This window comes from Nyctibius grandis, chromosome 4, assembly GCF_013368605.1.
Source record: "Nyctibius grandis isolate bNycGra1 chromosome 4, bNycGra1.pri, whole genome shotgun sequence".
Classification (NCBI taxonomy): Eukaryota; Metazoa; Chordata; class Aves; order Nyctibiiformes; family Nyctibiidae; genus Nyctibius; species Nyctibius grandis.
In genome coordinates this window covers 33,316,313-33,331,797 of record NC_090661.1, presented here as the reverse complement: position 1 = coordinate 33,331,797, position 15,485 = coordinate 33,316,313, and the positions used below count along the sequence as shown (strand labels likewise).

General features: G+C 41.8%; 1 protein-coding gene across 5 annotated transcripts in view; it reads left to right on the top strand.

Moving 5' to 3' along the window:
- The window catches only part of SMOC1 (SPARC related modular calcium binding 1), a 144,565-nt gene that overhangs the window by 93,916 nt on the left and 35,164 nt on the right, over window positions 1-15,485 (top strand). For all 5 annotated transcript variants that reach the window (XM_068399282.1, XM_068399284.1, XM_068399283.1 and 2 more), the window contains exon 7: window positions 4,545-4,625. In XM_068399282.1, the coding sequence (XP_068255383.1) occupies window positions 4,545-4,625 (81 nt within the window). The remainder of the gene's footprint in view (window positions 1-4,544; window positions 4,626-15,485) is intronic.

Below are 15,485 nucleotides of genomic sequence, written 5' to 3'. Positions count from 1 at the left end.
AGTCTGTCCTTACACCCTCACTCTCTCCCCACTTATGATACCAGTGCTGGGAGTTTCATAACCTCGGCAATGCGTTACAGCTTCACGAAAGGGAGTGTAGTGCTAAACCACAGCTTGTGAATGTTGACTTGGAAAAAAAATTGCTGGGAGGTTTCTTTATTTAGCAATTACTTTCATTGTTGCACATCCATTTAAGCAAATGAAGTCAGTGTCGTGGACCCACTTAATTCACGGCCCACCAAGGCAGTTTCCTTCTCAAATGGGCTAATCTTGTGATTGCATTATTTTGGAGAGGGAATATCAGACCTTAGTCCACTGGAAGCCTTGAAATGAGGATAAAATGGCTGTCATCACAAAGGGTTCAAGCCTTTTACCCATACAGACATAAATACCGGTTTGGATAGTGGTCCTTGGGTAGTGAATGGGCCTATTAGCAGCTGCTTGTATCTTGCATGTTGCTTAGAAGTAGTACATGTTTTCCACAGATTTAAACCCACAACCATTATAGTCAAGCTGTGGGCAGAAGTCCAAACCACTCTGTGACCCACCTGAAACTGTCAACCATAAGGCAGTGAGGGAAAGCCTGTGCGTTTTCATACTGAACTGCTGTACTTGCCACTTCTTTTTAAACTGAATCAAAGGCAGGAATGGAGGCAACTGAGCAAGAGTAGGTGGTGCTGTTGATACCTCCTGCCTTCTTGTAAAAACAGGTGATGGGGTGGGGAGTTTTTGTTGCTAAAATATGCTTATTTGATGGCAAGATGCTGTAGTCCTGTCACTTCCACTTACTGATTGTAGGTTTTAAGAATCTTCTTGTGAGCTTTAAGAAACAAAGCAAAGTCCTCAGAGCAAAAAGCATTCTCAAATAAACAAAGGAGACTTAAGCCATGCTGACTATCTCTTGTTTATATCAAAAGAAAGTTTCTCCTGGCAGCAAGCTGATGTTGTATTAAATTGCTGTTTGTAATCACAAACTTCTGGCCTTTAAGTTTTCCCATGAGAGAGTGCCCATAGATATTCAAAGGAAAGAATGCACTAGTAAAATGCAGGAGTGAGCTGATCTGGTTGATACAGCCTGTTCAGAAGCTTCTTCTAGGAGAGACTCAACATTTTGGTCATTCAAATAGAACTGGGCAAAGTTATTGAGAAATGGTGTAGTGAACAGACCGTTTCTGGTCCTTCTGGTGACAGGCAGAGTCTGAAAAAAATTTTATCCTATCTTCTATGAAAAACATTTTCAATCAAAAACCTTCATGTTGATTTGTAGGTGAAATTAAGTCTGATAAATGGACTTGGACCGCATGATGAAAGATTGCCTCTCACAAATCTTGCAATGTATTATGCAAGACCGTATCTCCTAGACTTCTAGAGAGAATGACTAATGCAATGGCTTCCTGTTGTATTAGCAGTGTCCCTTATGACCTGGGAGAAGAGAATATGACAGGCAGGTTAATCAAGCTGTGCATCAATGAATAACGTCTGCTAAGTTTGTCACTGTATTTTTGTTATCTTTGTTAGTAAAATAGAACTAACTAGATTTCAGTGGTGGTTGTAGCAATACACACGAGAAAATCCATTCTGGGTCTGACCAAAAGTCTGTGTAATCCACTACCTTTGAGCATACTGTCTCCAACAGTGGATTAAAGTGGGTACATCAGGAAGAGTGTAAGAAGCGTTTAGCCCGGAGAAGAGAAGACTTAAAGGTGACCTAATAGCAGCCTTCCAATACCTACAGGGAGGTTTATCAAGATGGAGCCAGACTCTTCACAGTGATACATGATGAGAGGCAACAGTCATAAATTGAAACAAAATGTATGGACTGGATGTAAAGAAAAACTTAGTCACCATGAGGACAATGAGACAGCGGAACAGATTGCCCAGAGAGGTGATATTCTGTCCTTCCTTTCCAAGCCAGTTGGATAAAGCTGTGAGCAACCTGGTCTGTTCTTATAAGCTGACCCTGTCTGGAGCACAAGGGTGAACTAGACACCTCAGGATGTCATCCTGAGCAATCCCTTGGTTCTAACTGAGCAAACATGTCATGATACTTCACTAGAATACTCTCCCAGTGTCTTGGGTAGGTCTTGTACTTGGTGTCTGACACAAATGTCAGATGACAGAAAAGGCAAAACAGTTATCCATTTGCCTCTCAGGTCTGGACTCTTCATAGTTGTTCAAACGAGTTGAAATCCAAATCACATTAAATTTCAGTGGTTTTGAGATCTGCTGAACTCCTGAAAACCTGTGTATTCAAAGTCAGGCAACCAGGGTGGAGCTGATAGCAACATGAATGGGCAATAAAAATGTGGAATTTCATTTCATGCTTTGTTTTTGGGTGCCTACCTTCAATGCACAAGGAGCTGACTTCTTTCAAAGGGCATTAAATACACTCAGCTGCCCCTGAAATGTGTGATATCTCTTGCACCTCAGAGTCTCCAAGATGAAGGTTCACCTTTCTCGGGTTTTCACCTACATCAGAGGATAATGAAAATTCACATTTCAGGCATAATAAGTTCCCCTCCCACTCCCTACCATCCTCCCTGAGGGCATAACAGAGAAGTGCCAGAGATAATGTAGATCAGATAACTTAAACTCTCCTGTCCAAGGTTTGAATCATAAAGCAGCCATCTCTTTAAAAATTATTTCACTTCATTACAATGCAGATCTCAACGATGTTTATAGTGAATCTCCTCTTAGGACAAGATTCTCCTCTGCAGAAGAGTATTTTATTAATGGTCCTTGCTATAGTTTTAAATTAAAAAAAGTTTTATTCCCTCCTGCACTTCTAGGCTCCGTTTTCTTTGCATCCACCCTCTATTTAGTTTCAATGTGCAATTTGTATTTGTTTCCTAAAGAATAACTTCCTTAAACATCTCTTTTTGGTAAATTTCACCTCTTAACTCAGTGGAAAACTGCTCTTTCCACAGATCTGTTGTTCAGAGGAGTCTATGTTGCTTACTTGATTTCCAAAAAATGTCCAGCATAACTGGATTGAAAATACATTTTTATGGTGGATCCCAAAGGATTAATTTCCTTTTCTTTTCCTTTCTCCTCTTTTCCCACAATTCCTTTTCCTGCACCTTTCAACCTCATTTAAAGATATGCACCATTGTGTCTCTAAAGGCCCTGACCCATTCTTCGGCATCTATTGACTTTGGTTGTCCCTCCTTTTTCAGATGGAGACATATCCAGTCCATACAGTGCAGAGTCAGAGCTAAATTTCATCCCAGATTTAGGAGTTTGGATCTAGCACTTTGGTTTATGGACTTTTTCTACTTCTGTGCTTCTCCCCTTCCTACCTCTCACCCAGTGTTTAATTTGATGTAGTTCTCCCCCCAAAAGGCCCAAAGTATATAGGTATATGTATTTATTGGAGTATACCATGACTGAGTGATGATAAAACAGTGTAGTGAAACCTGCAGATAAGGCAATCTTTGTTAAGCAAGCTTTTATTACTGCTGGAATATTAGTGTTCATCATGTATTTCCATATGAAAAAATGCTCTGAACATGATTACGATAATGCCTACAATCGATGTAGCTGAAAACATTTAGGAAGGAAAAATCCCCTTTCATTTTTCCTTCGTGCTCTTATAGTGTATAATAATTTGCTCTTGTAGTCAGCCAGCTTCTCCCTTGCTGAGCAGATCCATGTAAATGTCAACAAGGGACCAGGAAAACTCTTGTAAAAGCTTTTTAGAGGAACTTAAGATAAACTCCAGGATCTAGTATTTAAGGCATGCTCTTGTGGAAACTGAAAATTTTTTGGAAAATATCAGTTCTGAAAATGTCACTTAGGAGCTCTAGCCCATGGTATCGAGTACTGCTTTGCTCAGTTCTAATCAAATGCTGATGTTGTGTCATTTCTGTGGCTTAGGGCAGGTTCTGCTGTGTTTTGAAGTTGATTGTAACACCTCAGAGGAGGTACTCTAAGCACTTTTTTCCACAAATTTATGTTTGGATGTCTTGGTTGTAGTGCATCAGACACGCTTTTCTAACCAGAACTTGTTTCTTTAACTGACTTCCTTTCAAGTCTTTCCAGAAATATCTTCATTTTGCTGCCTACTTATTTCAGATTTTGTTGTTGCTTGCTTTAGAGAACTGACTGTGGTCAGCTCTTCTTGGGCTGTTAAAGCAATATTAAAGTCTGCATTGACTTTTTTTAGTCTGGATTTCATGCATACTTTAGTGGAAACCAATATATACTATAGCACACAACATAACCTTTGAGATCTCTTAAGTCTTGAGGAGAAAGGCTTTAGACTTGAGAATTTAGGAAGTGGGGAGTAGTGGGAGGGAAAAAATGTTTTGCCAGCAGAGAGCTGTTCTCTGGAATGGGAAGATAATAAGATAACCTTGTGGAAGATTTACAATTACTCATTCATACGAGGTGGAAGACCTCACCAGGGGATGAGCCGATCTCTACAAAGGTGATGGATCAGTTAAGGCATGATTGTAGCAAATATCTTGTCCTTATGAGTAACAACCATGTGTATTCACTAGTTGCTGTAGTTTCTTTAAGGCATTTATTTTTTTCTCTTTCAGAAATCACAGCACCCACCCTTTGGATTAAGCACTTGGTCATCAAAGATTCCAAACTGAACAGCTCCAGTATAAGGAATTCAGGTAATGTTCCATCCAAAAAAAAAAAGTGTTATTTTTTTTAACTAGGCTGCAGTGCCTCACCATCTGTTCTTGTTTCTTTCGTTCTTTGTTGTACTATCCTGCTGCTTTTCAGTGTTGCAGGACTTGAAGTGCAGACTATAAAATAATTTCAGATAGCATCCTTTTTTTGTGTCCAGAAGGCCACAGTCAGTGTGTGATGAGGGATGTTTCTGTTTCCCCAAACCATAACTGGGGAACCTCTAATTAATTAATCTGTTAATTCATCCCAGCCAGCTGTCATCTTTGTTCTGTTTGCTGTTCAGCAGTCTCTCATGGATGTACAAACTGATGCATTTGGCTCTGAGATCTGGGCTGTGGTTTTGGTCTAAGCAGTTGAGAAAATACAGAGGGGCTTATTTTCTAGCAAATTCAAGATTCTTCTCTGCAGGGGATATTTTTTGATAGAGAAATGATTGGATTATTTCACAACTGAAAGTAGGTTACTTATGTCTGGTCCTAAGAAATGTTGGTATTATTTTTGTGGGTAATAGAGTGGATGAGGGAAGACCAAGCATAAAAAATAGCAAAGAAAAGACTACGAACATGAGTAGGAAAAGGGGTGGCAGGAAGATGTGAAGTTATGAGGTAAAACTTGAGATTGGAGATGAGGGTGAAACTGTGTGGAGACACTGAAATCACAAGAAAATTGAAGAATCTGAAGAGGAAAGTTAGGGATTCTCAGTAAGAATGGTTTCTATCTGATATATTTTAACTGAAATGTGAGAAAGGAAGAAGGTAAAGGGAATATCAAAAGAAAATTGCCTTAAGAAGCTATGGGTTTACTTTAAGGTTTAAATAGAAGCTGCTACTATTGCATATATTTATGAAACAATATGTGCCTAGAACAGCTGTTGGGAATAACTCCAGTCCCCAGAACAGATAAATGGTGATAGTGTGAAGTACCTTATCACCTGTTATTTCTGGATTAGCCAGAGAGCATTCAGGGCACTCAGCAGTTCCCTTAACTTTTCTGTGCCACTTCCGAACTGCAGGGTGAAATCAGTGCTAGGTTAGGTGAAATTCTATTGCTGCAGAGCAGAGGAGAACTCTTAGCAGGAGCACATCCATCATTGCTCAGACCCCAGTTTTAGCAACAGTCTGCTGTGCCTTACCTCCTGACTGTTTTTGTAGCAGGGTGGTCTGTGTAGGAACTGCTGGTGGGAATCATCCAGAAGCTTCAGATGATGTAGGAGTATCAACATTCTTCTTTAAGGATGTCTTTGATGGGAGAGCAAATGCAGCTTGTGTTTTGTGAGCTGCTGGGACAACCAGCAGCTCACAGTGCAATTGAAGGTGACATTTAATATTAAAATCCTATGTAATGGGTCCTACCTGTCTTGGAGACCAACTCTTCTTCTAATGCAGCAAACCTGGTAGCTGCAGTGGAAATAAGAGTTCCTAGATCTGGGTTCTAGGATGCTGCAAAGGGACTTGGAAGCAGGAGGGTCTTGTACTTGGGAGCCTGTCTCCCACCCTTTCTTGGCCCGACAGAGCCAAAGTAGGCTGGATTTCACACCATAAAGGCAATCGGTTTGTTCAAGTGTTTCCTCAGGAAGCTGCCTGATGTAAACCGGAGTTATGTTCATGGAAGTGTTCCTTTTGTGAGTTTACTTTTGTCTGCTTTTTTTTCAATTGGTTCTGATGTAATTTCTGTTATTCAAACAAGATTATTGTGGGTGCATGCTACAAATTGAAAATAAATGATCTTCTGGAAAACTCAAGAGTTCCATAAGAGGTGGTTTCTACAACAAGCTAAAAGGGGATGTGTGGTTCATCTGACTCAGCCTTACTGATTGCCCTAACAGACACTCATTTGCTGTAGGATCTCGTTAGGAGCCTAGGTTGTCAATTTTTAGCCCCAAATTTCCACATCAGGCCATACAAATACACAGCCATCTCCGTTTCTTACACTGAATTACTGATATCAAGAAATGCTGCCTCATCAAAATAGGGCTATGGTTTAGCTGCTATTAGGTGTGGGCTACTTTAGTGTGTTTCTTTCAACGAGTGAAGCCTAGTCCTCTTGGTACCTTTTGTTCCTTTCATCCCTTGTCTTACATGTTAAAAGGCAATGTAGGGTAGGTGGGATAGAACAACAAAGAGCTGGGGAGGATAATTATCATTTAGAATCAGGTTCTTCAAATGTCTTCAAGTCTGTCTTCGCTGAGGATGATGAAACAGCTGTCATGAGATGGGCATGCAAAATTAGGGGATGTTTTTAATTGCTTTTGGCCATTGTCAGCTTGAAATATTAATGCCCAGCACATTTCTGATTTTTCATTTGTTTTTAAAGAGTTAAGGTGAGTTTTACTAGTGCAAGATTTGATTTTTGGTTTTGGTATTCACTCAGCTATATTATATCTCTGAGCTGGCACTTACTATCTTGAAGCAGATACAGCCTGGTATCCTCTTGCAGCAATTTAATAGCATCACTGAAGTTAGAAGTGAGAAAAGACCTACTAGGACATCTAATCTGCTGCCTTAGGGCTAGGAATGCTTGTACTGTATGAAGAGTAGCATTTTCTAGTGTAGCATAAATGCCTTAGGCCATAAAGATTTCACTTCTTCCCACAGGAAGCTGCTCTGCTGTCTGAACTCAGTCTCAGGATTTTTCTTTTTGTAATGTCCAGCTTAATGCTGCTTTTATTTCTGTTTTTTCATTAGTCTTGAGTTCTTGAAAGCCTGCCCTATTCCTTGGAGTTTGTGTACTGAAACACTTAACCCTGATCTCTCTTCTCCCTGTGGTGGTTATACAGCCCTGTCCTTTGCAGTGAAGAGAAGTCCAGTAGATACTACTGTCAGAGGACCTGTGCCGTGGTCTGATCAGCACTGACATTGGACATATTGGAAAGCTAACGCCATCACTGTATCAACCATGAGGAGAATTTAAGAATTGCTATGTGAAGACAGATAGGCTCTGTAATTTGCTGTCATTCTCTCTGGTCAGCGTTAGGCTGCAGGGTGAACCAACCACCAGGTAGCTGAGCATTGCAGAGCTGGTGACACCCTGTGTTGCATACGCAGCCTGTATCTCATAAGAGCTGCATTAGAAATCTGAGTGTTCCACCATCCATTCAGTGTGGACAAACAGAAGAGGTTCTCCTGAAACAGTCCTCTCTTTGGGAGCATTTACGTTTTGCTTGGCATGTGTAAATACTAATTAAGCTAGGGATAAGGAAAAGCAGAATGATTCTAGCCTGGTGATTAGAGCACTTGACTGAGAATCTATATGTCTCCAGGCATTTTGCCAGTGATTTTTTCTATGCTAAGTGAAACAGCATTGCTAAGAGGGATTGCTAGTGCTGTTACCCCAGCCTGCCTTAAAGAATGAAATGACAGCTAGATCTCTTTCTCAGTAGGGTGTGATACAGGTTCAAATCTTCTTGGCCAGAGACAGGAACCAAAATATGAATGTGCTCTAACATCTGGACTGTTGAGTAGCAGAAAAGTTATTGTTTTTCTACACTTACAAATTAAGTCTCCTGCCTTTATGAATCCTGAAAGCCCAAAAGTCAGTTTTTCTTTTTGGGGCAACTGAAAGGTCTAGATCAACACAATTTTTTTTTTTTTTTTTTTTTTCCTGTGGCAAGATGACAAAAACATTTTTTGCTGTTTGTTTTGAATTGATTTTCATATTCCCCAAACATGCACAACTGCGTGTGCACACACATGGATACCCCAAACTAAGCCTATTATGTAGCATTGCCCTCTGTGATTTGTCACTTATTTTTAACACTGTCAGAGCAGGAGGAGATAGAGGTGGGACCTTTGCAATGTCCATTCTGTAATCAGCATGGGTGAGAACTCTCTTTTCATTCTACTTTTACTGTTTCAGCCTCCTACTTTCCTATCTCTTCCCCTCAACGTATTCCAGCCTGCAACAGCCCAAACGATTATTCTTTTACAGTTCTTAATCTAGGGAGACACTTGGTTTTGTATCATGCTTCCAAGAAAATAAATCTAGTGGCTGTCTGTTTGGGAGCACCCCAGCTCCACTGAGGAATCCATGGTTGTTCTTCATTTCCAGATCTGGGTTATCTCCAAATCTGTTTGTGCTACTTAGTGATTTGGTTTTAGTTAGCAAGAGATTCCAGCCTGTATCCAGCTTACCCTGACAACCTTTAAGAAAACCACAGAGTGATGTAATGAGCTCATGCATGGAAAAATAAACAGCTCTAGAGAAACCAGCAGTAGCAGCCTCAAGTAAATATTCTGCAATCACTGGGGTTTTGAACATGACGTTATTTGAAAGGAAGAATGAGTAATATATTAATGTTAGCAGCTGAAGACAGGTTTGTGTGTGCCTAGTTAAAAAAAAAAAAAGGAAAGAAAAAACCCATAGCTGTTTATTTCAAAGTCTTGCTTGTTGAATGGGGGCCAACTCCATGTGGCCTATTCTGTTCAGCTCTGGCACCCAAGCAACATTCAGGCATCTCATGTGAGAGCTTTCCAGTGATAGAGCTCTCTGCTGTCAGGAGCTCTTAGTGGACAGAGCATAACTGTAAATGAGCTTTGAAAACAAGAATGGTGGTATTTACATTTCCTTTTGTTAATTGAATTCACTTGGAGCCCAAACTTTAGGGCTTCTCAAAGGGAGAAACAGCTTGAAAGCTGCATGTCTGTATATACGTTTGCAAGAAGCAGAAGCACACGCTGCCATCCACCCCAAAGGGAGTCTGTGTACTCTTGAGTGCAGTTTGTCTCCGGAGATCTGCACAGTGAGGTGGGATGTGATTATATCAAATGTACTACCAGTACCTGGGTTCTCTGTTTTTTCTGTGTTCCTTCCTTAAGTTCTTTCCCACTTGCAGAAAAAAAAAGGCAAGAACCCACCTGGTACCCCAAAATAGCTCCCTCTTTCTAGGACTCATCTAGGAAGTGATAGCATTTTGCTGCATGCCTTTCTTAAGGATCAGGGATAGTGATTGCTCTTAGGGGGAATGTACTCACAGTATGTTGCCTTAGCCATATGGAGTCTTTCTAGGATCCCATACATTAACAAGGAGTCGGCTTTTAAGCCACCTATATTGAGAAATCTGTGGCTGGTTAGTGTTAGTCAGGACACCAAGTAGAGGAGGTGAGTGGAAGCAAAATTTGATCTCACTTTAGCAGGAAAGCAGGTTGAGAAAGGGAGGTAGCTAGGCACAATTGTGCTTTGCTGACATCTGAGTAAGATGTTGCATTGGAATTGGTGCCTGGGAATCACATCCTAATGCTGACTGCAGTCCCCCTTGATGAACATTTTGGTGCTTCCATCTCCTCTGGGCATAACACTTGGGAGTAGTGGCTTTTGAACTTCCCCATAGCTGAAGAGGAAAAAAGAAGTGTCAGTGATGATGTCAAGAACAAGAGTTCATGGGAGGGAACCAATGAGTCGGAAAACTTTTGCCTTTTCTACTGTCCTCTATTGATGTGTCCTCCTTGGCTCTTGTCCTGATTCTTGAGTCAGTGCCTCCCAACACAGTGCTCCTCTGACTTGTCAAAACTATTGGTCTGAAATCTGTCACTTTAGTGTCCCACCTGCCAGAACTATTTATCTTCAGACCTTTGTATTAGTCCTCCCACCCCCTTCGTTTTGTGAGGGTTTGTTTTTAATTCATTTTAATTTAGGTTCTGGCTTGATAGCAAATGAAGCAATCTCAGGAGAAGCTCCTGTTGAGTATGATATGAAAACTTACTGATTCCATTACATTTTCACAGCAAATCTCTATGTTCTTCTCTGCTGAGTTCCTGCTTCCTTGCAAGCCAAAATGTGATGTTTCTCCCTTACTTTCTGTCCCTCCTTTCTCTCTGACTCCACCTGTGGTTCAACCAACCCTTCCTGTCTTGACTGCTGCTTGGGAGGCCTCTGTCTCTTCCTCCGTCCTGGAAGTTCTGAGAAGGTACGATATATGTGATGCCCAAGTGTGACTCTCCCACGGTCTCAGTGTGACAGGTGTGGTGAAGAAGGAGGTATGTAGGGGAGAGCAGAAGCAGGGAGAATGGAAGAATCTAGGACCAGGACCCTTCCCAGACAGCCAGCAAACAAAGTCATAAATAACATGCCACTGGGGACCAGTTAATCTGCTCTATGAAAAGGTGCAAAGTATACAAGTGGGAAAAATAACATTGTATAATAATCGGCTTGCAACCATAGGTGTTAAACCATATGCAGCTAGGCAAATAAATGAAGCTCCCCCTGAGTGCTGTGTGATAAATCATTCCCAAAGAATTCAGTTACTCTCCCCTCCCTATCCCCCAAAGAAAGAAAACAAATTACTCTAGACATGGAGTCATAACTGCTACTCTACAGCTGCCAGTTAAGGTGAGTGGACGGGGAGCAGTAGGAGAGGGGCAAAGATATAAGAAGCTGGGATAGAAGGGAAAAAACCCAAATGCTGCATCTAAAACCACTGAGGATTTGGAGGAGAAAGGAAAGAAAATAAGGTCCAGCACCAGACATTAGCTGGACATACAGGGACAAACAGAGAGTGGAGAGGTCATCTTTATGGAGTCTGTTTTGCTTTTTAGCAGAAGCTGGTTCATATTGGAGGGGTTGCATTGATTTGCTGAAGTAATTCCTTAGCAGCAAAGCATTCCTTGCTGTATGTTCAGCACAGGCTGGTATGTGGATCTGCACTTCAGACATCCATTTGAACACATGTTGATGCCTGCAGATAGACTACGTCTATTGACTCACCTTCCTGCCTCTCTTGAAATGTTCCTGTCAACTTGACAAGAAAGATTATAGCATTTCTAAGATGCCCCAAATGTGGAGGAGGTGTTTTAAAGTGACGGCTTGACCTGCACTCCTGGATTCCCTCTGGAAAAGGTTTAGACCTAGGCTTCTCCTGAAACCAAAATCTCTGGTGGCGCTTGCAAGTAATTTGCAAGGAGACAACTGAAGAAAAAAAGGGTTCAGTGGTACACAGATCAGTGTATCCCTAAGAGTGTCTGCTGCCCCCAGCATTGTCCAAGGAGGCTGTGGATATCACCTAGTAGAGCATAAGGCTTTAAGGGAGCGGAGCTGCATTCCAGAACTTCTGGTAAACCCTACCCCTCCCGTGAACGCTTCCTTCTTGTGGTGCCAGGTTTAGGGTGAAGAGGTTCTCCACTTCGGTGGGTCTTGGAGATGGAGTGAGTAGATGATAAGAAGGGAAGTCTGTGAGGACCTACAGGAATATCAGTAGGGCTTGTGGAGCAGCAGCATGGGACCTTTGAGGAAAATGTTATAGAACCTCCCCTGGCACAACTTGAGGCTGTTTCCTCTTGTCCTATCACTTGTTACTTGGGAAAAGAGACCAACACGCGCCTCACTACAACCTCTTTGTATGTCAATTGCATTTTCTTTACTTTCAAACTGATGTCAACAGACCTGTGAGCTGTAAGAGTCCTGTGTATATTTTGGGGGGGGGGGGGGGGGGGGGGGGAGAGTGGGGGGGGGGCATGTGTAAAAGCTGCTGTCCTTGTGTTCACTTTCTCTTCATGGTTATCTCATTTGCATTTTTCCGGACCACTAAAATAAAGTGGTCAATGGGAACCAGTGAGTATGTTTTGTGGTACAGTTCAGGGGTGGCTCAGCTGCATGCTTTTCAGGCTGTTGAAATGGTGTGTAAGTAGCTGGAAAGACCTGTTGGTAGAAGGTCCCAAGGTTTGACTCTGAAGAGTCAAGAAAGAAGACTGGGCAGAGAACTCACCTTCAGAGCCAGGCAAAGAGATGGGAGTATGTTTAAAAAGCAAGGCAGCATTCAGTGTCCTAGAACACGTGAGGGACGAAGATGTGTTAAACTGTCTGCCCTCACTCTGAGTGAATGGAATGGCATTTCTATGGTTTCATCAGTTATAATGCAGGGAAGTCTCTGATCCTGCTGGTGTCATCACTCTCCCACCTCATCTTAGGCTCATTGAACAGGCTCCAATAGCACAAAGCTGCAGATTCTCTCTGGAGCTGGGACCCCCAGAATGCATGGGGTCCCACAGCTGGAGGGACTGTTGCTTGTGTAAGGCTGCAATTCAGAGAAATCCTACTGGGAAAAACACTAACCTCAGCTGTAGTATCACTCTAGTCCTTCCCTTGCCTTTCAACCCAGAGCATGGAAGAGGGGGACCTCCATCTCATGATGCTGATGAAGTGGGAGCAGTTTCTCTGTACCGTGGCTGATGTCTGAATCCCATATGTTACATTGTTGAACTTCCAAAGCCTGAACATTTTCCAAGAGACAGCTGGCTCAAGCTAAATGTCCAAGAGTAAGTGCTAGCACTCCTGTCAGAGGCAATTCCCTATGCCTCCTCATAAAGTGCTAAATACTACAGGAAAAAGCTGATCTGTTATTACATGAAAAGACTCATCATGCTCTAAACTTGTCTGTCTTCCCTCCTTTTACTCACCAGCAGTAGCATAACAAAAGAACATTACTGTAGTTAGGAAGACCAGTCTGAAATACTTTTTACCTGCCTGTGACAGTTTTTAAAAGCTTTATATTTGGTGTCCTATAATTATGCACTTACAATACTGTAAAAATAGTGTGCTTGTATACTCCAGCCAGCAGAGGTAGGCAAGTTCTCCAACAATTGCTGTGCTAGTTGTTCCAAGTACTAGTGGAGTGTGGAAGTGAAAATAGTTTCCCAATAATGTTAAGGCTCCACTGGAAACACCTATGGCTTCTCATTTTATTGAAAAGCATTCCTCAGTGTAGAAACAGTGCAGTGAGAAAGGATTATAGGGAAAATGAATGAATGTGTTCAAAGACAGGTGGCTTCTCTCAAAGCTAGGTATGCCACAAGCTAACAGTGCTTAGAAACTATGTGAAATGGAAAAGGAGTTAGGGAAGAAAAAACACAGACTCTGGATATCTTCCTCTCAAAATCGTAAGGGTGGTGTCTAAGGTGGAAAGCTTTTCTACTGCTAAGGAACTGTCCTGATGTAAAAAACCAAAGAGGGCTGCCTGGTGCTAAATTTTCTCTGTTCAGACTGTGGAAATTGTTGTTGTTGTGAAGGTACTGCACAGCTACAGCTGTCGTACAGAATGTGGAAGCCAGGTGCGTTAGGAAGATCAGACCTCAAAATCTGGAAACTTAAACCAGATCAAATATCTTCAAGATTTTAGGCTGTGTTTGCAAAGAGGTTGCCTCAGGATCTAGGATCTGCTGAAGCTTCTCATTCTGTGTGAGGAGAGTGGAAAAGACCTGAAGAGGTCACAGAGTTTTTTTTCCTCCCAATTTTAACTGAGGGTCATATCCAGTTAACAGCAGCTTTGACGTGTGTAACCTGTTCCTAATGCAGCGACAGGGATCCCACCGCCTGTTCTAATGAGTGAACAGTTAATCACCAGGGCTTTTTTATATCAAACTTAAATCTCCTTTCTCCAAGGAAGCTGACTGCTACTTGAACTACCTATGGGGAAGAAAAAAAATGATCTATGACCATCTTTTTTCATATAACAGCTTTTATGTCTCGGAAGACTGAATGTCATCCCTAGACTAAACAAATGGAATTCTTTCAGCCTTTTCCCATAAATCAAGTTTCCTAGGCCTCTGCCTGTTCCCTTTGCTCTCTCCTGCACTCTTGCCAAATGGTCCACCTATTCCTCAAAGTGCAGTGCCCAGAGATCAACACAGGGCTGATTTAAAGGCTCACCAGTCCTTAGTGCCTGTTTCTTATGTGAGGCCCCTGTCACTACATCCCACAGCAAGATTTACCTGTTTTGATTTGTTGTTGTTGTTTGCAACGTCATGAAGTTGCAGACTTTTTTGTGGTCTACCTAAGCTCCTGACTATTTTTTTCCAAGTCTTGCTGTCTCGCCAGTAATTTCTTCTCCATGCACTGGATTTCTCCTTCGTGGTTGTTACGGTTTGTACTTGTAAGTTGTGATCACACTGATTTAAAACCATTTATCAAGATGACTTTGAATTCTTCCCTGAATTTCAGTCTGTAAATTGGATGCTATGTTCCACTAGCCAAATTGGTCATTTAATTTGATACAAGTCGCATGGTCACTTTCAATACTGAAGACTGTTTCACAGAGAACTTTTGAGACCTCTTCTCTTGGAGCCTGTTTTTCTTATCCTACGGTGTTGGGCAACTATCTCATAGTAATTGTATGTAGTCTACGTTTTCCTCGTTTGCTTATGAGTGACACAATTTATAATATACTCTAATGAATCAGAATTTAATCAGAGCTCTGTCTAATGCAATGTGTATGAACATGCAAATATGTGCAATTTTTTTGCCAGGATGATGTACTGTAGTCATAAAAAAACCCCATTGTCCTCTTTCTGCCATCCTTCAGCTAGTCTGGCTACAGCTCTAGGAGCGCTAGGACTGTGTGAGTGATTGCTTGACAGATGGGGTGGTAGAAAGAGGCCAAGCCCTGCCTGAAAGACAGTTGAGTTAGAATTGCAGGGACGGGTAGCTTTCAACTGGCAGGTTTCAAGATGCACACACATGGAGCTTTATTCCTGTGTGGTTTGGAAACCCTGTGAAGCAGACTCCTTCCCTAGCTGGGCAGCACCCAATGCCCACAGGTTCTGCAAAGTGAGCGCAAGCTGTGTATCAAAAAGTCCCTCAGCAAATTCACTGTAATCCCTGGGACAGTGCTGCCTTCAGCTCTTCCTCCTTATTTCAAGCTAGAGGATAGATATTGAATAGGCCTCTCATCACGTAACACTGTCCAGAGTGCAGTGCAGCTTTATTGCTTTAAGCAGAAGGAAAATGACAGGGGAAGGATGTGTTCCTTGATAGCTGAAATTTAAGGAGCCACTTGGAACAATGCATTTTTTTAAAATTATAAGCCACCTGTTAAACCTTTGCATTGTACTTGTTCAGCACTGGAACATGTAGTA